At 40.3% G+C, this 22,069-nt stretch overlaps 2 protein-coding genes across 3 annotated transcripts in view; one reads left to right on the top strand and one right to left on the bottom strand.

Moving 5' to 3' along the window:
* Positions 1-1,041: 1,041 nt before the first annotated feature.
* nop16 (NOP16 nucleolar protein homolog (yeast)) lies at positions 1,042-8,641 on the bottom strand. Of its 2 annotated transcripts, none has more exons than XM_047378536.1 (5): positions 8,428-8,641; positions 6,362-6,470; positions 5,581-5,674; positions 5,194-5,300; positions 1,042-1,386 (listed from the first exon to the last, which is right to left on the bottom strand). In XM_047378536.1, the coding sequence occupies exons 1-5, from the start codon at positions 8,532-8,534 to the stop codon at positions 1,243-1,245; spliced, it is 561 nt and encodes a 186-aa protein (XP_047234492.1). In that variant the 5' UTR covers positions 8,535-8,641; the 3' UTR covers positions 1,042-1,242. The 2 variants fall into 2 exon arrangements, with proteins under 2 accessions (XP_047234492.1, XP_047234493.1); XM_047378537.1 differs by having other exon boundaries at positions 5,581-5,647; positions 8,428-8,640.
* Positions 8,642-15,252: 6,611 nt separating this feature from the next.
* grk6 (G protein-coupled receptor kinase 6) overlaps positions 15,253-22,069 on the top strand; it is a 77,135-nt gene continuing 70,318 nt past the window's right edge. Inside the window, exon 1 of the mRNA XM_047379714.1 lies at positions 15,253-15,496. Coding sequence (XP_047235670.1) covers positions 15,445-15,496 — 52 coding nt within the window. The 5' untranslated portion in view covers positions 15,253-15,444. The remainder of the gene's footprint in view (positions 15,497-22,069) is intronic.

Raw genomic sequence — 22,069 nt, 5'->3', positions numbered from 1 at the left:
GGTGGATCAGAGATGGACAAGAAGCTGAGTACAGGAAGGTGGTGGACCGCTTTGTGGCATGGTGTGGAAACAATCATCTCATTTTGAACGTGACTAAAACAAAGGAGATGATTGTAGATTTTAAGAGAAACAGGAATAAGTCAAAAACTATTTCCATCATGGGAGAAGAAGTGGAGGTGGTGGAGGAGTATAAATACCTCAGTGTTCACCTGGACAACAGACTAGAGTGGAGATGCAACTGTGAAGCCATCTACAAGAAGGGACAGAGCAGACTGTACTTCTTGAGGAAGCTTAGGACCTTTGGTGTTTGCAGCAAGATGCTGCAGATCTTCTATTAGTCTGTTGTGGAAAGTGTGATCTCTTCTACCATCATCTGCTGGGGAAGCAGCATCAGAACCAGGGACTTAAAAAAGATCAACAAGCTGATAAAAAAGGCTGGTTCTGTTCTGGGGACTCCTCTGGAACCTCTGGAGATCATTGTGGAAAGACGGATTCTTCATAAAATGAAGAACATTATGGAGAACCCTGAGCATCCTCTTCATCAGACTGTCCTACAACAACAGAGTGTCTTCAGTCAGAGGCTTCTTCAGATCTGCTGTAAGACGGAGCGCTACAGGAGATCCTTCCTGCCCACAGCCATCAGCATCTACAACGGCTCTTTGAAGAAACCTGCAGAACATGAGCTACAACAACATTTAATTTCCCTTTGGGATTAATAAAGTATTTTTGAATTGAATCAGCCATGCTGTTGACTATAGCAGCGGCAACTGGGGTCATTACGCTCTTGGGAGTGCAATGCTGTGTTCATGTCTGGCACGGAAACCCGCCCACTCTTTCACTCCCTCAGAATCCGGTACCGAAACATGGTACTGTTTGATTTTACATGTATCGGTATTCGGTCGGTAACTATAAAAGGTTTCTGCCTGGTTGGGTTTCCTGCAGATGTTTGTGCTTTAGCTCTAATAAAACTGACCTGAAGAAACAAGTCTAATGACCAGATTCTGATCAGGACACGACTGAAAACACATGCTGATCAGCAAGTGGGTTTTGAGATGTTTATGATAAATTAAAAAAAGAGTTTTAAAAAGTATGATCAGGAAATTATTCCTCCAACAAAATAGAGAAACTACAAACAGAAAAATCTCAACAGGAAGAGCTTTACAACATGCAGCTGTTAGTCTTTGTTGTCCAAACGCCGGGCTGTTGTTCTGTGTGATGGGATTCTGTCCCAGACCGATCCTTCTACTGAACCATGGTCTCTGGAGCTGTGAGCGAGCTGGTGAAAGCTTCGTAGTGCTGCGGGTGGCAGCGCTTGTACTCGTTGATTTTTCTCTTGATCTGCTTGGGCGTGTCCTGGTAGTAGTTCTTCTCATCGCGAGCCATCGCCTGCAGCAACAACACAAAAGGATGACGGTGAGGTTGAGTCAACACAGAGGAAGAAGTTTCATACTCAACTTTTTCAGATCCCCAAAGACATCTTGAGAAAGCACAAGAGAACGCAAAAGATGACTTAATTTATTAAGGTTCTATGTGAAAAAGTAAATGCCCCCTTGCTATATCATGAATTAACTCATTAACCAGTTTTCTTACCGTCTGATCGGCAGAAATTACTTAAATAGAACCTGACTGACAACGTGAAGTAGGCGAAAGGATCATCTTGCTGTGATCTAAAGAAGCGGAAGAACAGATGAGACTAGGAATGCACGATAAATCTATTAAAATCGCTATCGGCCAATATTGGCTATTTTTTGTAGGTTCAATAACTAAAAAAAAAAAAACAGGCGGATATTAACAACTCATCTTTATTACCATCTTGTTGCCGTTTGTGTTTTAGGAGGGGGAGGGGGGGTAGGCCATGGGGCAGAATAGGTAAATACTGGTCATCGTCCACAACAGCAAAATTAATATGGGACATCGATATTGGCTCAAATTTTCATGTCGGTGCATCCCAAGATGAGAGACAAAGTGATTGATCTCCATCACTGTGAAAAGGTTATAAAGCCATTAAACACAAATGAAGAAAACACAGAACGGTGGGAACTCTCCCCGGCGTGGCCGGCCCACTGAAATTATTCCAGACCACACTGATGACTCATCCAGGAGGCCATGAAAGAACCCAGAGCAATATCTAAAGCTCTGCAGACCGTACTCGTCTAAATGAAGACCCGTGTTTATGATTCAACAATAAGAAAGAGACTGGGGAGAAGTGGCCTCCATGGGAGACTTCCACAAGGAAAAACCATACAGCCCCGCTCTCACATTCACCGAGCAACACCTTGACGATCCAAAGACTTGGTGTAACTTTTCCGAAGGTGGGTGTTATTAGATCTGGTGTAAAACCAACAGCATTTCAGAAAGAAATGACTGGTAGTATGATGGTCTGAGGGTGGCCTGCTTCTTTAGGGCTTCGACTACTTGCTGTAACCAAGGAAGCATGAATTCTGCTCTCTAGCAGAAAACCCTGAAGGACATGTCCGGGTATCAGTTCATGACCTAAACCTCAAGCACACTTGGGTTATACAGCAAGATGATTAGAAGTACACCAGCAAGTTCCCCTATGAATGTCTTAAAATAGAAATCCATAAAAGTTTTGGTCTGGCCTAGTCAAAGCTCAGACTTAAATCAGATTGAGGTGATGACCTGAAGCAGTCTATTCATGCTTGAAACCCCTCATATGTGGTTCATTAAAAACATTTCTGAAAGGAAGAATGGATCAAAGTTCGTCCACAGTGATGTATAAGACTGTCAGTTATCGTTACATTTGATGGCAGCCGTTGCCACCGGGGGTGAAACAACCAGTTATGAGGCTTAGGGGGCATTTACTTTTTTACATACAGCCAGGTTGGTTTGGATAGCTTTCTTCCTCCTTTGTTTAATGATCAGAACATTTAAATGTGACAAAAGGGAAAAGTCACGACAAAAAAAAAAAAAAAAAAAAAACTGGTAAGGGGGTAAATATGTTTTCACAGCGATGTATAAACTTAATCTGACTGAGGAGTTTAAAATTCGTCTGCCCATCTTTTCTCAAACACTTGTTCTCTCGGTGGGACACACGACAGTTTCCCTCATTATTTATTTACACCCTTATGCTTAAAGATTCATGTTGGCATGAAATCCAAAAAATGAAAATAAAAAAACAAATAAGGTCAAGAACAAGATTGTGTTTTGGTTGATTTGAGACTTAAGTTATCTCTCATCCTTGAACTTCTCCGAGACAGAAAACGACGCGGCGTTTCTGCTCAGATTAGAGTCTGAAGCCCAGTTTGAATCACATTCCTTTGACAGACCTCTGAAGGACGTTACCAACACAACGGCTGACAACCCCGAGGCGATAATGTTCAGATCATTTTAAACACCAACAAACATTGAATAAATCTGATAAATCTGCAGAAAGTTCGAGATTCGCTTTTCTTTCCATTGTCCTCTTAAAAACAAATCCAAATCTTTCTTTGATTTGATCAAATGAAGGTTGTCTTATTGTGGTGCAGCTCAAAGCTTGAAATAAAAAGTGTTTTTTTTTTTTTTCAGCTCGTTTGATCAGGGACACGTCTTGTTACGCTACACATTCAGCTGCAACTCATCAGGGTTCAGAGTCAAGGATGAAAGACTTTCTGTGAAAAGACGCTAGAAAAAGAAGTGATGATGGCAGCTCTGACGCTTCCAGTGAACTGATGAAAATCCTTTTCACACAGCAGCGAGACCATCAGTCCGCAGCCGGTTCTGAAACAGCAGCTGTTGCTACAGATGCTTCGCTCAGGAGGGAAACTACAGAGCAGACGAGGAATCATGACGTTTTCAGTCCAACGCGTCCAGCAAGCCCAGATCATCACTACTCCACCTCTGTGTTTAACAGTCGCTTTGATTCATTAATCCCAGTGGTGTCCAAAGCGCGGACACTGGGGCCATTTGCGGCCCTTGGAATGATTTTGTGTGGCCGCACCAACCTAAAATCAAAAAAGGTGCAAATGTGGCGCTCCAGCACTGGTGTTTGATGCAGATAGACACAATTTGTATTTTTTTAGACCAAGATTTTCACAATGTTAAAATCTTCTTAAAATAGAACATCAGCAAAATACAACTTTTATGAAAAGGAAAGACTCCCTAATCCTTTTTGGTTGATTTACAGATCCTTCTACAACAATTTGACATGTTTAAGGCTGGTCCGTTTGCCCAAACGTTTGGAGACCACTGGTTTATGCTGAAATATGACATGGTGGATTATGGCCAAACATCTAAAACGTTGGTGGAAAGGACATTGTTCTTTAGCCTTTCCAAAATAAGCCATAATTATTCTGTCCTTTTCTAATTGGCCTCTTATGGATGGACAGACAGAAGATCAACTGGATGGATGGAAATTAAAATCAAGACATGGACGGTAGGACTGAGAAGGATGGACAAGCTGATGATAGATATTACCTTAGATGATTGCATTAAATTAGATTGATGGACAGACGGATGGATGGACAAAAAGAACAATGGGCAATTGGATTACATGGATAAATGTATAGAAGGACAGACAAATGGATGGACGACCGCAAAATGGACAAATAGATGGAAAATTAAGGACATATTACAACAGAGAGAATAATCAGGGCTGACCTTCCCTCCCTCTGGGTCTTGTACATGTCTAGCTTCTGGGAAAGGTCAGCTAACATCTGTGCAGACCCCACACATCCTGCACACAAACTGTCTAGACTATTGCCTTCAGGTCGGTGCTACAGAGCGCCGTTTACAAAAACCAGCCGTCACAAAGACAGTTTCTTCCTCCAGGCTGCCCCTCTGATGAACAACCTGAGCGGTCGGCTACTCTGCTGTGAAGCTAAATATTTTCTTTTATTTCCTCTGAGGTTTATGTCTTTTTACCTAATATCTACGCTGTGAGTGTATGAAGCTGAAGTCAAATTGCTTGATTGAGCACATAAACTTGGCTAAAACAGCTGATTCTGAAATGAATGGACGGAAGAGTTGAAAATTAGATGGATACATAGATTGACCGAAGGACAAAGGACACAGTGATGAATGGAGATAAACCTTTAGATAGTAGGAATGTGAAATAAAGTCTGGATATAAACATATTTTCCCACACTTTCCCTTTTCCAGACTTATGTGGAAAACACTCTAATCAATTTCCAGACTTCCACAGAGAGTAGGATGTCAGAATAAAGGCTGATCTATATTATTTAGAGCCCTTACCTTGTAGTCGTCCTTATGTTCTCGGATCATGTACTGGACGTACTCGATCAGGTCGGACGACAACGTCTTGGAGTCCTTCTCCTGAAGACTGGCCTCTTCTTGCAGCTCTAAAGGGAACCAGAGAAATCAAACATCAACCTCAGAAGCTCTAATCAGACTGAACTTTAATCAACTGACTCTTTCAGTCATCCTAACATCTCAACCCTGGCTAGCATAAAATAAAAACAAGTTCAGCTTAATCTTTTTACTTTTTAAAGCAGTTTTAAACTTAATCAAATTAATAAAGAAATATAGATTTTGCAATGTTTAGATAATGACTTAAATGACAGATTTATCCAATCTCCATTAAGATCATCAAAAGCCTGTGCTGAAGCTTCAGAAACTCACTGTCGAGGATGTAAGGTTTGGTGATGACGTGGGCGGGCCTTCGGTCCTCTTTGTCCCCTCCAAGGAGCTGCAGGAACGAACACAAACACAAAATCTAGGGAGTCTTTTTATCCGCGCCGTCATCTCAGGACACAGAAATTATTCCTTCACGGATCGCTGGCTGGCGCGAGATAAAACCGAAAACTGCTGGGGAAACAAGCCGCAGCTCAGATTATAAAGCTGTAACAGCAGCAGAGAGAATCGCTGATTAATTACAGCTCTGAGAAATGAAAAGGCATTTCTGAAAAGTCTGTTTGGGAAGCAAAACACAAATAAGATGTTTAAGATCTCAGAGATTCAAAGTGTGTTTTCAGCATCATAACCGACACTCTGACACCACCTTCTGGCACAAATCAGAACTGCAGCATCACACAGATCCTGCAGTGCTTCTACCAAGGAACCAGAGAAAATCACAGTTTGAAACACTGAAGTTTTGTAATCTATGACATATGAATGGTTTTTGTTTGCTACAAATCATATTTTACATTGTAAAACAGATCTCTCTTGAAAATAACACCTCGTGCCTCAATAGTGGATTATGGCTAAACATCTAAAACGTTGGTGGAAAGACGTTCTTTAACCTTTCCAAAAAAAAAAACAATAATTATTCTGTTTTCTTCTAATTGCCCTCTTATCAGCTTGAAGATGCTAACTGAGTCCGGCTGAGTCTGACATGGAGCTCTTGTGTCTCAACAGGATGAATTAACTACAAATTGCCTCTGACTCCAGCTTTTCTCCTTACCATCTGTTTCTTTATGGGCAGCGTCTGGTTGGGATCAAAGGACAGACCCATCTCCTGCAGGTTCCTGGCCGTAGACTTGTTGTCATCCCAGGCGTTTCGGATCTGTGCACTGAGAGAGAGGAAATGTTCAGGACACATCGACTTCAGGGAAACAGATCCAGTTTTTCAGCATCAGAACGCCTAAATCCTTCCCAAACACCCCTGAAGTTGACTGAATTTCTGAAACACGAAAAGCAACAAACAGTAGCAAATAAAAACTGTGTGACTTCGAGACAATAAAATAAAAAATGCCTTAAGCCCTCCTGAATGAAATAAGTTTGGCACACAAACAGGTTCAGATTGTTCTGAGGTATTTGGATGGTTTTGAGTCATTTTTTTAATTAAATCACTAAGAATCTGTTAGCAGTTTGTCACTGATTCCTTACATGGTTGTTTTGCACCTTTCAGGTCATTTGTGATTTCATCCCTTCACCATTTGGTACTTCTGCAGTTTTGTTTGTAATGTTCTTGGCTTCTTCAGGTACAAAACGGAGTTGACTGCCACAGATGATTTATATCAGTCTGGAGTCAATTTAAACCGACTTTGACAATTGATAATTTTAAGTAATTTTCTATTTTCTGCACATAGCTGACTGTAAGTGAATAGGTCCCGGGGATTTTCAAGAGCTTTTTATGGTAAATCTGAGAAGGATCTCTCCCATTCCCTCGCTCTTATGTTGAATCATGAACTCCGACCTTAACTGAAGCAAGAGAGGCCTACAGAGCTTTAGATGTTGTTCCGGGTTGTTTTGTGATGTCTTGGACGAGTCGTTGATTTGCTCTTGAAGTCATTTTGAATAAGTCAGTCTCTCCTTGGAAGGTTCACCGGTCTTCCATGTTTTTCCATTTGTGGAGAATGGCTCTCACTGTGGACTCACAGGTTCAATTTAAATCAATTTAATTCATTTCTTACAGGTGCAGCAGTAATCAGTAATATGGTTTGTGAAATTGAAAATAGCTTTTTAAAACCTTCTCAAATAGGGACAGGTTGGTTTGAGTAGCTTTCTTTCCCTCCTTAATAAATAAAACCATCCATTTTTTTAAAACTGCATTTTTTATTTGCTCATGATCTCTTCAGTATTAAAATGTGTTTGATTATCTGAAACAAGTTTGACAAGAAAAAAAGAGGAATAAACGGATGAAATCTTTAAAAGATCAAATAGTTCTTCCCAACACTATTTATCTTTTAAGTATTTGAGTTGGGTTTTGGAAAATAAAGAACTCAACACTGTGTTTATGAATATTTTTACAGTGTCATCTTACCATGTATCATTTTTAAAGTACAACTTTCATTTTTTCCCCTTCCTCTGTAGCTTGTTCTATAGGGATAAATATGATGGCCTCTGTATTTAATAATCAGGTTAAACATGTGCTGCACAAGAGTCTCCAGAACTGTTTATTGGTTATATCTGATTATCGTGTAATGCAGGAAACACAGAAGTCTGGATTAAATTCAGGATTTTAGGTAAAGGGTAATTTCACGAACCACATCAGATCAGCTCTGGAAAGCTTAACTACTCAGAACTGGATTATTGTACTAAGACTAACAGATTTTCTTTAAAAACACAGTTTCTGATGAGTGAACCCTTTAATATAATAGTGATAACAAACTACAAGTTACATTTTAATCTCTAAAATCATGTTCTTTGTCATCTGTGAAACCTGTATCTAGTCTTTTAAGACGTGTAGGTCAGCTTAACAAAAGTCTAGTTCTAGAAATCACAACTCATAAGACAACTGGATTATTCTGCTGTCGAGAAATATTCATAAAAACGCAACTTCTCTATTTTATGATAATTTAACAGACACAAGGGTTATCCACAGTCCGGATAACCCTGAACGGACGTACCGGATAGTTTACTCTACAGCGACATCTAGGGGACAATCTACAATTTCACACGTTTTCAAAGATCGTAATTAACCACCAGCCCTCGTGTGTTAAACCTACAACAGTAAAAACACATTTTAACAAGCTCTAACGAACCCTGCTGCTAGCTAACAGCCGGATGGTTCGGTTCGGAACTCACTGCTCAATCCTCGGCTTGGCCTTCTTAATGAACTTCTTCTTCAGTTTTTTCCGGTCCGTGTTGTAGTCGAACCTCTTTCTTCTCTTCGACTGTTTGGCTTTCGGCATTTCTAAATTTATACGTTGCTTTAGATTTGAGACAAAGCGAAGCGAGACTCAACTCGCGAGCTTCGAACAACAACGTGCAGCTGGAAACCGGAAGCACGTGGTTGCGTCGCCCCGGTCACGTGACCGAAAGCCACACCTTCACTTTTTTTTTTTTTTTTTTTTTTTTTGGAATAACAAATAAAATACTTAAAAATAAAAGACCAGAATATGCTACATATCGAGTTCATATGAAAAAAATAATTGATATAAAAATGTTAAAAAGCTAATTAAAAAGTTCATAAATAAAAATAAAAAAAGGAAAACAAAAAAACAAACATAAAAAGAAAGACACTGTGAAAAAATGTCATAAAACAAAACAAAGGTAATGTAAGAAGTGGAAGTCATGCGCTTCAGTTATTTAAAAAAAGGACTACACATTGGTCCAAAACAAAAACTGTCCCCCATCTCAATATCAAAATAACAAAAATAAAAGTTAAAAACATGCATTCTAAAATAATTTAATAAACACTAAAATCAAAAACATTTAGTTACAATAGGATTCATAGAGTAAATCTAACATTATTTTAGTATGTAATGTATTGAAAATGTCGTACATCTACAGCCATCAACATATGAGAACATGTTGCTTATGGGCTGCAATGGGACGCAGTTGCCTTGCAGCAAGAAGGTCCTCCGTTCGACCCCTGGCCAGGGGTCTTTCTGCATGGAGTTTGCATGTGCATGCGTGGGTTCTATCTGGGTACTGCAGTTTCCTCCCACAGTCCAAAAGCATGACTGCTAGGTCAATTGGTCTATCTAAAATGCCCATGGGTGTGTACGTGGTTGTTTTTCCTGTATGTCTCTGTGTTGCCTTGCAATGGACTGGTGACCTGTCCAGGGTGTACCCCGCCTCTCTCTCACCTGTAGAGTACTGGAGATAGGAACCAGCTCCTCTGCGATCCAGTATAGAAGAAGTGGGTATAGAAAATGGATGGTTGTAGCTTATCACTCACTGCAAAACAGTTTACTGTTTCTCCATAATCCAGACATTTGGTACATTTGAAGTAAATTTTGTTCATATCTTGGTTAAAATCCACAATTCTTTGCAAGTCAAAATAAAATTTTATTCTTTATGTATATATGTGGTCAAAAAGCAAAATCTATTTTACTAAAGAGACCAATGATTTATTCAAATTCAACTACACAATAGTAACTGTATGAAGACACTATTTTCCCTGAAGCAAGTCCGTAGTAACCCCCTCCAGTTCCTCATGGGTGCTAACAATGTGTTCCCAGACCGGCAGAGATATATGGTCTGTGCAGCAAGTTCTGGGTTTGTCCCAGGAAACAACCTGATCAGGTACTCAAACCACCTCAGTTTCTTTTTATGTGAAGTAGAACTGGCTCTACTTTGAACTCTACCTGGATGACGAAGCTCATCATCATCATAACATCTACCAACCTACAGAGAAAGCTCATTTAAGTTGCTTGGATCCAGCATCCTGTTCTTTCACTCATGCCTGACATCTGATGAATATTGTGTGGCTGTTGAAACCTAGATAGATTTTTAAATTGAGGGCTTCACTTTTTAGGTCAGCACTTTCTTCACCAAAGCAAGATCTTCATTATAACAAAGGAAGCCTGTCTAGCAACAGATCCCACCATAAACCATCACTATTTATGAGGATACTGCACTTCTCTGGAAATGTCTCTAGCTTATGCCATAGATAATAAATAAACTGCTCATCAAAGTTATTTTTATGCTGAGCGAAGTGACGTACACAGCTGCTCCTTTTACCCTCTAGGGTGAAATCCTGTTTTAAAGCTACAGCTTGTCTTTAGATAGAAAAACACAAAAATCATTTTAAACAGGGAGCACCTAATTTCTTCAGTTTTGCATTGTGTGCACGAGCTGTACTAAAATCTATTGTTATTGATTTTTTTATAAATTAAATTATTTTTGTGTGTTCTACTTAGTTTAAAAAATTGTATGACCCAGGATGGACCATTATAGAAGCCGATCAATAACTTTCAACTCTCTGCCCGATCCGTACTATCATCAGAATGAATGACATAACAGTGAATGGCATTCCTAATGCACCTTTAATGCACTGTGGTCCTGACTTTATTGATCGGCACAGGAAAATCCACTTCCTGCAGGCTGAGAGATGAACCTCAAAGAGAATTAGCTTCACAAATATCTACTCACTTGATGATCTGTAACATACTAAAATTTAATATAAAAGAATTTCACTGATTATTGAAATCTGTCAATGTTATTCATTATGAAAAGATTTTTTCATTGAAGGATGTTTTGTCAGATAATAGAAAAATTAGAGAATCTGGCTGTTTGAGCAATTTGGAAATTGATTGTGTTTACAGAAAATTATTTAATATTTCAATATCTGACCAATCTTGGAATATAATCACAACAGTGCTGTTTTTCCATTTATTTTTATACAATACAAGATAACTGAGAACAAAAATAATTTCAGATTGCATTCATGCAGTTCTTCAATAAAAACAAAAGTGCCAAATCAGAGTATTTCTTTTGGGCCACATTTTACCTTAAAAAAAGCTAATATTCCACCTAGCCAAATACTTATTTTAAGAGATATGTAAATGTTATGTGAAGTTAAACAGTTGCACAAAAATTGGTTTAAATTAGTTGAATTGAAAAAAAAAAAGCTAAAACAAATGCTAGGTAGGCTATTACATATTAGCTAAAATCTTCTGTGTCATTATGGAAAATTTTCTTACTATTGTGCAAATTTCGTTTCATGACAAAGGTCCATTCGGTGAACGTTCCCTGGACGTTCAAACTAACCTTCGTTTTTCTTTATCTGCTAAACAGTCTGGGGACAATAATTAAGTTACTTCTAAATTCCCTGTAACCTTTATCCAATGTTCAGGGAATGTTAGCTAAAGGGTACATAGTTTGCTCAAAGTAGAAATAAGCTGCTAATTGAGATTTATAGCTAAAAGTAATAATAACAAAAACAACAAAACAAGCAACAATTAAAGATGATCTTGGCTAAAGTAAATCTCAGTAACTGTAACTAGCTAGATTAGAACTTACAGGTCCTTCTCAAAATATTAGCATATTGTGATAAAGTTCATTATTTTCCATAATGTCATGATGAAAATTTAACATTCATATATTTTAGATTCATTGCACACTAACTGAAATATTTCAGGTCTTTTATTGTCTTAATACGGATGATTTTGGCATACAGCTCATGAAAACCCAAAATTCCTATCTCACAAAATTAGCATATCATTAAAAGGGTCTCTAAACGAGCTATGAACCTAATCATCTGAATCAACGAGTTAACTCTAAACACCTGCAAAAGATTCCTGAGGCCTTTAAAACTCCCAGCCTGGTTCATCCCTCAAAACCCCAATCATGGGTAAGACTGCCGACCTGACTGCTGTCCAGAAGGCCACTATTGACACCCTCAAGCAAGAGGGTAAGACACAGAAAGAAATTTCTGAACGAATAGGCTGTTCCCAGAGTGCTGTATCAAGGCACCTCAGTGGGAAGTCTGTGGGAAGGAAAAAGTGTGGCAGAAAACGCTGCACAACGAGAAGAGGTGACCGGACCCTGAGGAAGATTGTGGAGAAGGGCCGATTCCAGACCTTGGGGGACCTGCGGAAGCAGTGGACTGAGTCTGGAGTAGAAACATCCAGAGCCACCGTGCACAGGCGTGTGCAGGAAATGGGCTACAGGTGCCGCATTCCCCAGGTCAAGCCACTTTTGAACCAGAAACAGCGGCAGAAGCGCCTGACCTGGGCTACAGAGAAGCAGCACTGGACTGTTGCTCAGTGGTCCAAAGTACTTTTTTCGGATGAAAGCAAATTCTGCATGTCATTCGGAAATCAAGGTGCCAGAGTCTGGAGGAAGACTGGGGAGAAGGAAATGCCAAAATGCCAGAAGTCCAGTGTCAAGTACCCACAGTCAGTGATGGTCTGGGGTGCCGTGTCAGCTGCTGGTGTTGGTCCACTGTGTTTTATCAAGGGCAGGGTCAATGCAGCTAGCTATCAGGAGATTTTGGAGCACTTCATGCTTCCATCTGCTGAAAAGCTTTATGGAGATGAAGATTTCATTTTTCAGCACGACCTGGCACCTGCTCACAGTGCCAAAACCACTGGTAAATGGTTTACTGACCATGGTATCACTGTGCTCAATTGGCCTGCCAACTCTCCTGACCTGAACCCCATAGAGAATCTGTGGGATATTGTGAAGAGAACGTTGAGAGACTCAAGACCCAACACTCTGGATGAGCTAAAGGCCGCTATCGAAGCATCCTGGGCCTCCATAAGACCTCAGCAGTGCCACAGGCTGATTGCCTCCATGCCACGCCGCATTGAAGCAGTCATTTCTGCAAAAGGATTCCCGACCAAGTATTGAGTGCATAACTGTACATGATTATTTGAAGGTTGACGTTTTTTGTATTAAAAACACTTTTCTTTTATTGGTCGGATGAAATATGCTAATTTTGTGAGATAGGAATTTTGGGTTTTCATGAGCTGTATGCCAAAATCATCCGTATTAAGACAATAAAGGACCTGAAATATTTCAGTTAGTGTGCAATGAATCTAAAATAATGAATGTTAAATTTTCATCATGACATTATGGAAAATAATGAACTTTATCACAATATGCTAATATTTTGAGAAGGACCTGTAGCTTAAATGTTTGCATTAAAGAAGTAAAAATAATAAGTTCAATGTAACGGAAAATTGTATTGCTGTGCTAAAAGTAGGCTAAGAAAACTAAATTTGATTGTTCAACATTTAAAGGTCTTTGTCTGATCTTACTGAACACCAGTTAGTCATAATACTTAGTAAATTTGGTTAGCTAAAAAATAACATACATTCTGGTTAACTAATGTTTATTGGGATCAGACAAAAATCATAATGCATGGATTATTGTAATGTAGCAATTTAATATTGTTCAATGTTATATAGTTCTTCTAGAAGTAGAATGGGAGGCAGATCCTTTAGTTATCAGGCTCCTCTCCTGTGGAACCAGCTCCCAGTTTTAGTCCATGAGGCAGACACCCTGTCTACTTTTAAGGCTAGGCTTAAAATGTTCCTTTTCATAAAGCTTGTAGTTAGAGTGGCTTAGGTTATCCTGAGGTATCTCTGTAGTTATGCTGCTATAGGCTTAGGTTGAAGCGTATTTGGTTAGCTGTGTTTCCCTCCTAGATGAAGCCACTAAAGGAGCAACTACGGAACCTTCTATTTAGAGCGACTACATCCATCCCACTTTTAGTGGAGCAGCTCTTCTGTTTAGAAATATGACAGTTTATTAGTTCTCTAAAACAGTGACATTCCAGGGTCCAAATGGGACCAGAGTTGTAGTTCCACCTCTCTGTGGCTTCTGTACGGTTGTGACAGTGTCTTTCCAATAGATCAAATTACATACATTTTAAACTCAAAAAGAGTAAATAACCAAAAATCTCATATAAATAAACACTTCCACTTCAATTTCAATTCCACAATTTGATTTATTGAACATAAGACCTGTTCCTTGTCTCTGAGCTCAGTCTTTGTCTCAAGAGGCAGACATGAAATCTCTTTGTGTCTTGTTCATGATTGATGGTAGGATGGAATCCGGAGCACTGTGGTATGTCTCGTCAATTAACCTGTTTAGATCCCCCATGCTTAAGTGCATCAAGAAAGGTAAGGTTGCAAGACTCCAGCTTTGGATAATGTTACCAGAAGCATCAAGTCCTCAGAAAAGAGCAGGTTCAAAGTAGAAAATAAAAGAAACATATTTCTTGACTCGCATCTGATGCTGCTAATGTGTGCTGCCCTTAAAATATAAAGTGAGAAGCTCGATCGTGGTGCTGAGACTAGAGCCGCTGCTCCTCCACATCAAAAGGGGTCAGTTGAGGTGGCTTTGGCATCTGATCAGGATGCCTCCCTTTGGAAGTTTTTGGGAACATCCCACTGGGAAGAGACTGTGGGGCAGAACCAGAGTACACTGGAGGGTCTTCTTATCTATTCTGGCCTGGGTTTTCCAACCACTCAGAATAAGCTGGAGAGTATTGCTGGAAAGAGGGATGATAGGGTTTTCATCCTATTCCTGTTACCTCCATGATCAAATTTAGGAAAATGGGAAGATGGATTGAGATCTATCTTATCAAAGACTGTGTAAAGTAATGAATGGATCAGTGATAATCGTTTTTTATTCCTCCATTGTGTACCTGGTTGTCCTTGCAGGGTCGTGGGGGTGTGTGCACCCAATGCACAGACTCAGACCTAAATGCAACTTAGAGAGAACACTTAACCTTGACTGTAGGAGTATCCAGTGAGAGCCCAGACATGCACAAGCAGAACATGCAAACCCCATGCAGAAAGGGTGGAACCTTGGGTCTTCTTGCTGCAACAGCGCTAAGAACTGTGGCACCGTGCAGCCCAATAATCAGGTGCCATTAAAAAATAATCAGAAGTTTTCATTTCTTCTGTCAGTGGTCATAATATTATGCACGATCAGTGTAAATACAGCATGAAAGGTTAAACGGCTCACAGGTACTTTAGATTTAATTTGGTTTTGAAGAAAATAACTTTGAAATTTAGTCTGAAAAGTAAAATCGGTCAGAGTGAGGGGTCTGTCGTGACAGCTATGTTTCACTTAGACATTAAAAATAGACAACAGAGTGAGCTGTCTGTAGTTTTCCTGCTCTCTGACGGCAGCTACAAGGCGGAGAGTCAGTGCGAGCAGGAGGGGAAACAGGAGGAGGAAGAGGAGAGGAGAGGAGGAGCGCTTCACTGGGTCTGTGGGAAAGCAAGGACCGAGGTTTCGGGTTTTCCACTCTGACTGGGCGGTGGGCGGAGGTGGTGGACGGTGTACAGGAACTGAAGCTTACCGGGAGGGGGTGGATCACCAGGAGCTGCAGCTGGAAACCGGCACAGCATCGATATGGAGCTGGAGAACATTGTCGCCAATACGGTGCTGCTCAAGGCACGGGAAGGTAAGGATGGAGGTGGCCGGGGTGACAGTTCCTCTTTCTGGGTGTTGTTTCGAGACAACCCCGGTCCTACAACCAGAGAGATGCCCCAGATCTGGGATTAGATGAGCAGTTAATGCACTTCCTCATCGTCAAATCTGTTCTTAATATCAGGAGGATATGACTGTATTTACTGGAAGATAAACTCTGACGGGGTTGTGCTTCTTGTTGGGTGCAGGAAACTGTCAAGAACCGAGTACTTAAGAGAGAGTTCTAGCAGTAATAATGCTGGTTGAAAAAGTCCGGAAGACGCTGCAGCTGTGAACTGTGTCTGCAAGCGGCGCATTTTTCTTTTTCTCACGTTGCAGCATCGTCTTGTAGTTTGTGAAACAGGATGTTGAGGCAGAGCAGCTGTTGAGCTGCGCTTTTTTCTCTCTGTGCGCGAATTTGGTTTGAATGCAAGGCGACCCCCAAACAGCAGCAGCCCTGTAGAAAATCATCTAAAAGTTTATTCAGTTAATTAATTGAACTCAAATCCTATAGATTCATTTTACACAGCCTGATTGATTTGAAGCCATTTATTTTACTAAATAATTAATACTCGCCAAATAATGTCTTCAGAAAATTAGAATATTACACGTGAACAAATAAAAACAAATGTAAAAAAATCATGTGAAAGACTGCTCAAGATACTGTTGTATAGCAGACAGTAATTGACAGCCTCCACAAGGAGGGCAAGCCAAAAAGGTCATTGTCTTAAGAAGCTGGATGTTCAATAGGTGCTGTACCCATGCATATTAATGGGAAGTTGAGTGGAAGGATAACAATGTGGTATAAAAAGGTGCACAAGCAACATGGATTACTGCAGCTTTGACAGGATTGTGAAGTAAAGTCCATTCAAAAGTTTTAAGGAGATCTGCTCATGGCCTCCGGCTAGCCTGCAGGCTCGAGAGAAATTGAATGTTCACAGGATATGTTGAGAGAAGCAAAAGTTGCTCATCAAAAGCCAATGAGAACTCAGAATATATGCCTTACACAATGATATCGAGGACTGCTGACTTGACAGTTCTTCAGTACACAGTAGCTGATGCACTCCACAAGGAGAGTAAGCAATGGAAGGTCATAGCTAGGTAAAACCATGTATTGCTGTTTACAGATTGCTGTATTTAAACATATTAATGGAAAGTTGAGAGGAAGGAAAAATGTTCACATGCAAAGGTCAATAGAGAGATTTACAAGGTTTTGATTGTGGCTGAAGTCAGTGCTTCAAGAGCTACCACACAGACATTTTCATTGCATAGGATACAGCTATTGCATTCCTTGTGTTGAACCACACCTGAACATGAGACAACATTAAAGATTTTTTTACCTGGGCTAAGGAGAAAATTATTTGATTGTTGCCCAGGGGTTCAAAGCCTTTTTTAGTAAAATTTGGAGTTATGCAGCATTGGGCTGCTAAACATCTGAGACTTTTTCCTTCCCCTCAACTTTCCACCAATATGCTTAGCAACAGGACTCCATGAAGAGCAGGCTTTTTGAGCAAGGACCATTGGACCTTTTTTGTGGACGGGTGCTTGCTGGATAACAGCGTGTTGAGCAGTCTTTTTTTTTTACTGGTCTTGTGTAATATTCTAGTTCTCCTAAAACGGAATTAGGGTTTTTCAGTAGCTATATACGTCAGTGATCAAAATTAATAGAAATAAACACTTGAAGTATATTACGATGTGTCTTTGGACCTTTGCTGCTTTTTCACTTAGTTTCAGTCCAATTTAATTTCCATCCTTCCATCCAGTACATGATATACTCAAGGATGGTACATGGTTCAGGTCCTGTGTCGGGTCTTTGCCGGATTCCTTGCCTGTTTCTTAAAGACTTCCAGATCCCGTTCATCTGCCAAAAGACTTTATTCAGATGCCTGCAGATATTCCAAACCTTCTACTTACTTTTAAAGTTCTCCTATTGTAGCTCAAGTGGGTCCTAGTGTAACTTTTTCAGAAGAAAACTGGACCAACAACTTCTCAACAATTTCAAGTCAGGTCTTTTAGGGGCTTGGACCCTTCTGTCTTTGCTTTTCCCTTCATGGTAAACTCAGTCAAACTCATTTAAGAGTGATTTATTTTCTTGCTACTTCAATTTTTAAAGAAATTGAATAATAATGTGGCCAACATCATTTAGAAAATAATTTGTCTGTGACCTTTAAAAACTTCCTTGTAATTCTGCTACTGTGTTATTTCCTCTTGATGCATTTAATTTTTCCTGTTTGTCCAGTAATGGAAGTCCAGTACCCACTGATCTATGTTGAGTTGAAACGTTTTTGGATTGAGATGTTTCCAGAGTGTCTCCAGGGAACACAGAGCAGGCAGCATCATTATCTAACTGATAGAATATAGTTTTCTGGTCCTGCTTCACTTGAAGCATTAAACTTAATTCTTTTTCTATATACATTTGTATTTGTGACTGGATACCTAATTGTTCAACTTGGGTAGGAGATTTTTCTGTTTGGAGTCTGATCTTTCAGCTATTATCTAATGAAAAATACAATATAAAAAATCCTTAGATTTATTTTGAACAAGGTTCTGTCTCTTATTTACATCTTTTGAATGGACAGGAATAAATGTAGGCCTGTTTCCTAACAGGTGAAAATACCTGTACTCGGTAGTTGGAAAGGGCTCTGATGCCTCCTGGAAGCTCCCTTTGATGGTTTTCTAGGCATGTCCCACTGGGAGACCAAGAACTCTTTGGAGCGACTATTTATCCATTCTGGACTTGAACCGTCTTGGAATCATCCAGGAAGATCTAGAGAGTTGTTAAAGAGTTGGATGTTCCTCCTAGACCTGTTACACCTGCTGTATGATTTAAGATTATGGAAGGTAATACACGGATGGACTGAAACTGAGGAAAATCATGTGCCTCATCTAGGACAGACAGATAAATACAGACAAAGCGGGCTGAGGGTACTTTCTATGAAAGAGAAGGGAGAAAAAAGTTGTTTAGATTCAACAGTAGCATCATCCATGGCTCCGTTCAGGAAGGAGATACGGCGAAACATAGAAGCACTGGGTCAGGGGTACTTTCAATAAAAGAAAAAAAAAGAATATACATATATAGCACAAAACATATACAAAACTGCATAGCTCCATCAATATTTTTCCAATAAAAAAACAACTAAGAAGAAGCACTGGGCCAGAGGTACTTTCTAATGAAAAAAAACAAGAACTAATAGAGTAGACAAATTTAATATCAGCAGCTGCTTCATTAAAGACTCCTTTCAGGAAAATACAGTTAAACTCTAAAGCACTAGGGCAGGGGTACTTTCTACAGGAAAGAAAACACAAAGTTAATGGCAGCAAGGGCCAAATTATACATTTACAATTTCACAGTAGACCTAAACCAGAAATGATTGATGTTCTTTCTAAGTCTCATTGGCCTTTATGAAAGTAAAAACTACATCTTTACTGAAATTTAGAACCTCAAAAGACATGTATGTTTCAAATCCCGTCTTTTAAACCATAAGCTCAATAAGCACTCATTAAAAGCATGTTACAAAGGATATTCTCATAGAAGGGTCTGTACTGTAAGTTACCTTCTTTCTTCCATGTAAGACTGACTATAACCCAAAGTTTAAATGATGTAAATGTGGTGTGTGTTTATATGAGAGGTCTCATAACAAGGAGGAAACTGAAAAACCAAACAAACACTAAATGCAAATGAAATACAAATCCTGTCCTCATTGAGCACAGAAGGAGAATATTGTTGTTTAATCTAGGTTAAAAGCCTCCATCCCTACTTAGGAAATTTAAACACTGCTGGGTTTAGGTGCTGCAAACATTCATGGATAATATAGAAACTACATGGAAAGTAACTGCCCAACAGGAAGAAAGTCGTTGTGAAGCTTTCACTCTTTAATGCAGCAGATTGCAAATGTGGTAATGTTTCTCATGTGACGTGGAAAAAGGGAAATGGGGTCAGCGGTCTGTTGAAGCACGCAAATATAAATGGGAAATCCGAAGGCTAAAACAGAGTTTGTACCACTTTAACAAGGCAGAAAGTCAGAGTTTGGTTTTGCCATTCTTCAGAACTCTGCAATCAATTTTTCAGGAATGGTTCTTCAGCCTTTTTACGAGAGATCTGAAAATCACCCAATGCCTTTTGGTTTCCTGTAAATATCACCATCAGTGTGAAACGTATTGTTAAAGACTTTCAGATCTCTTCGTCAACAGCTGAAGGATGATGTGATTTATGACTTTAAGATATTGCTCATCTGTTGGTGTTGGTGTTTTTTCAGGCCTTGCATCTCTGTCCCATGCATGTTGAGTTATCTCAGAGTTTTAAGGACATGGTCCACATTCAAAAATGGTTCTAATCTTTAAGCTGTTTGTTATTACCCTAACAATGTGACATGGTGCTCAGTTATGTTAAAAAATACATAGATCATCACCAAATTATCTCTTGATTGGTAAAAGAAATTGCTTCTGGAGGATGATTCGATCTGACTCTTTATTCATGGCAGTGTTTTGAGGCAGAATTGGAACGAAGATGAAATAACTCCACAAAGGACTCATGGTAGCTCTCATCTTTTCTCCTATGGTGATTTCTTACGTTTAGAAAGAGGATTTATCAGAGAAAATAAAACTTCTGATGTCCATCTTTGTGTGTCCTGAAGAATGCAAGTCTGCTTTTGATATTTTCTTTGTCCAAAAGTCTTCTCAGCATATGTGCAGATGCACCACCGGTGCAGAGCTTGCAGTGGTGGCAACCTAATTTGGTAGAAGATGGTTCTAGAGTTTGCTGGATACTGTTGCACACTGGTGTACATCCTGAAGCCTTCTTCACTGCAGCTGATCCTTCCACCTTGAAGTTCTTAATGATCCATAAAACTGTACTTTCAGCTACAATGTTGTAAGAAGCAGATACCTGCATGTGAGGCAGTTTTGAAGTAATGATTGCCACTCACTTCTCCCTGGGCTATCACCTTACCATGTTGGAGGGGTTTGAGTGTCCCAATGATCCTTGGAGCTATGTTGTCAGGGGCTTTATGCCCCTGGTAGGGTCACCCAAGGCAAACAGGTCCTAGGTGAGGGATTAGACAAAGCGCAGCCCACAGACCCCTTATGACGATTACCATAGATGGAAACAGTGTTCCCTCGCCGGCACGCGGGTCACCGGGGCCCCACTCTGGAGCCAGGCCTGGAGGTGGGGCACGCTGGCAAGTGCTTTGTGGCTGGGCTTTCATCCATGGAACCCGGCCGGGCACAGCCCGAAGAGGGAACGTGGGTCCCCCTTCCGATGGGCTCACCACCCGTGGGAGGCGCCAAAGGGGTCGGGTGCAATGTTGTATGGGTGACGGCCGAAGGCGGAGACCTTAGCGGTCTGATCCTGGACTGCAGAAGCTGGCTCTTGGGATGTGGAATGTCACCTCTCTGGTCGGGAAGGAGCCTGAGTTGGTGTGCGAGGTAGAGACGTTCCGGCTGGAAATAGTCGGGCTCACCTCGACGCACGGCTCTGGCTCTGGAACCAGTCTCCTTGAGTGGGGTTGGACACTTTTCCAACCAATGTTGTGCACATCTGTCTCTGTTTTAAAGCAGTCAGTTTGTTCTTTAGATTGACAGACTGATTTCAGCTGGATGGATGATGCGACTGGACTGACATGATGTTAGCAGAGCCGTTTGGGTAAACAGTGAAATGTTTGTTGTTAGAAAGTTAGAAAGAATTAAACCGCATCTGTTCAGTATGCACAATAAAATAATGATATGAACTGCAGACCTGGCAACTCGAGTTAAAGACTTCAACTCGAGTCACACTTAAGTTGCAAAAATTAAAAACTTCAGACTCAACTTAGACCTGTGCCCTAAAGACCTGAGACTTGAGTTGGACTCCTGGTCCGAGACGGGAATCTTATTAACAGTTTTTATATCCGGTATGTGAAATGCAGAATGTAGCTGCTCACATGTTTTACTGTAAAAGGATCACCTTGATTACTAGCCAGTGATGGTGGATTATTATGGGATGTTAATGGATCATAACAATTTGTTCATGTTAGCTCTCACTTCATTATAATGATGACATGCATATCATTTCATAATTTACAGACCCACTGTCTTTCCATTCAATATAGAATGTTTTGTACCAGGTTCTGGTCATTTCACGCCTTTGTCTTTTCGGACCTTTGTTGTTTTGTTCCAACTTTGCGGATATGAAATGCCTCAGGAAGTTTCGTACCGACTTAGTATCAATTCGTACTGACCAAAGTCTCTGGAAAGCCTGGTGGACCAAAAACTTGTGACTTTCATGTCTTTGGCACATCGATTGCATGTTTTCTCCTTGCATGAAAATCTAATGTGCAAAGAGGGTTTGTCTTTCCGTTGTCTGTCACTGACTGGGTATTGCAACCATGGGGAATGTGAGCATTTTAACACATTTTAACACTTTTTCTTGTGATATGGTTGAACACCCTTACTTTTCTCTCAGCGCTTCCAGTCTGTTTCCTCCATATTGCGCTTGCTGTTTTTGCCCCCTCCCTCCTGTTCCTCTCCCCCTCCCCCTCCCGCTCCTGTTCAAACCTGACACCAGGTGTTGATTGGCTGCCCCGCCTTAAGC

This window comes from Girardinichthys multiradiatus, chromosome 11 (assembly GCF_021462225.1).
Source record: "Girardinichthys multiradiatus isolate DD_20200921_A chromosome 11, DD_fGirMul_XY1, whole genome shotgun sequence".
Taxonomy (NCBI): Eukaryota; Metazoa; Chordata; class Actinopteri; order Cyprinodontiformes; family Goodeidae; genus Girardinichthys; species Girardinichthys multiradiatus.
This window is presented reverse-complemented; position numbering and strand designations above follow the sequence as displayed.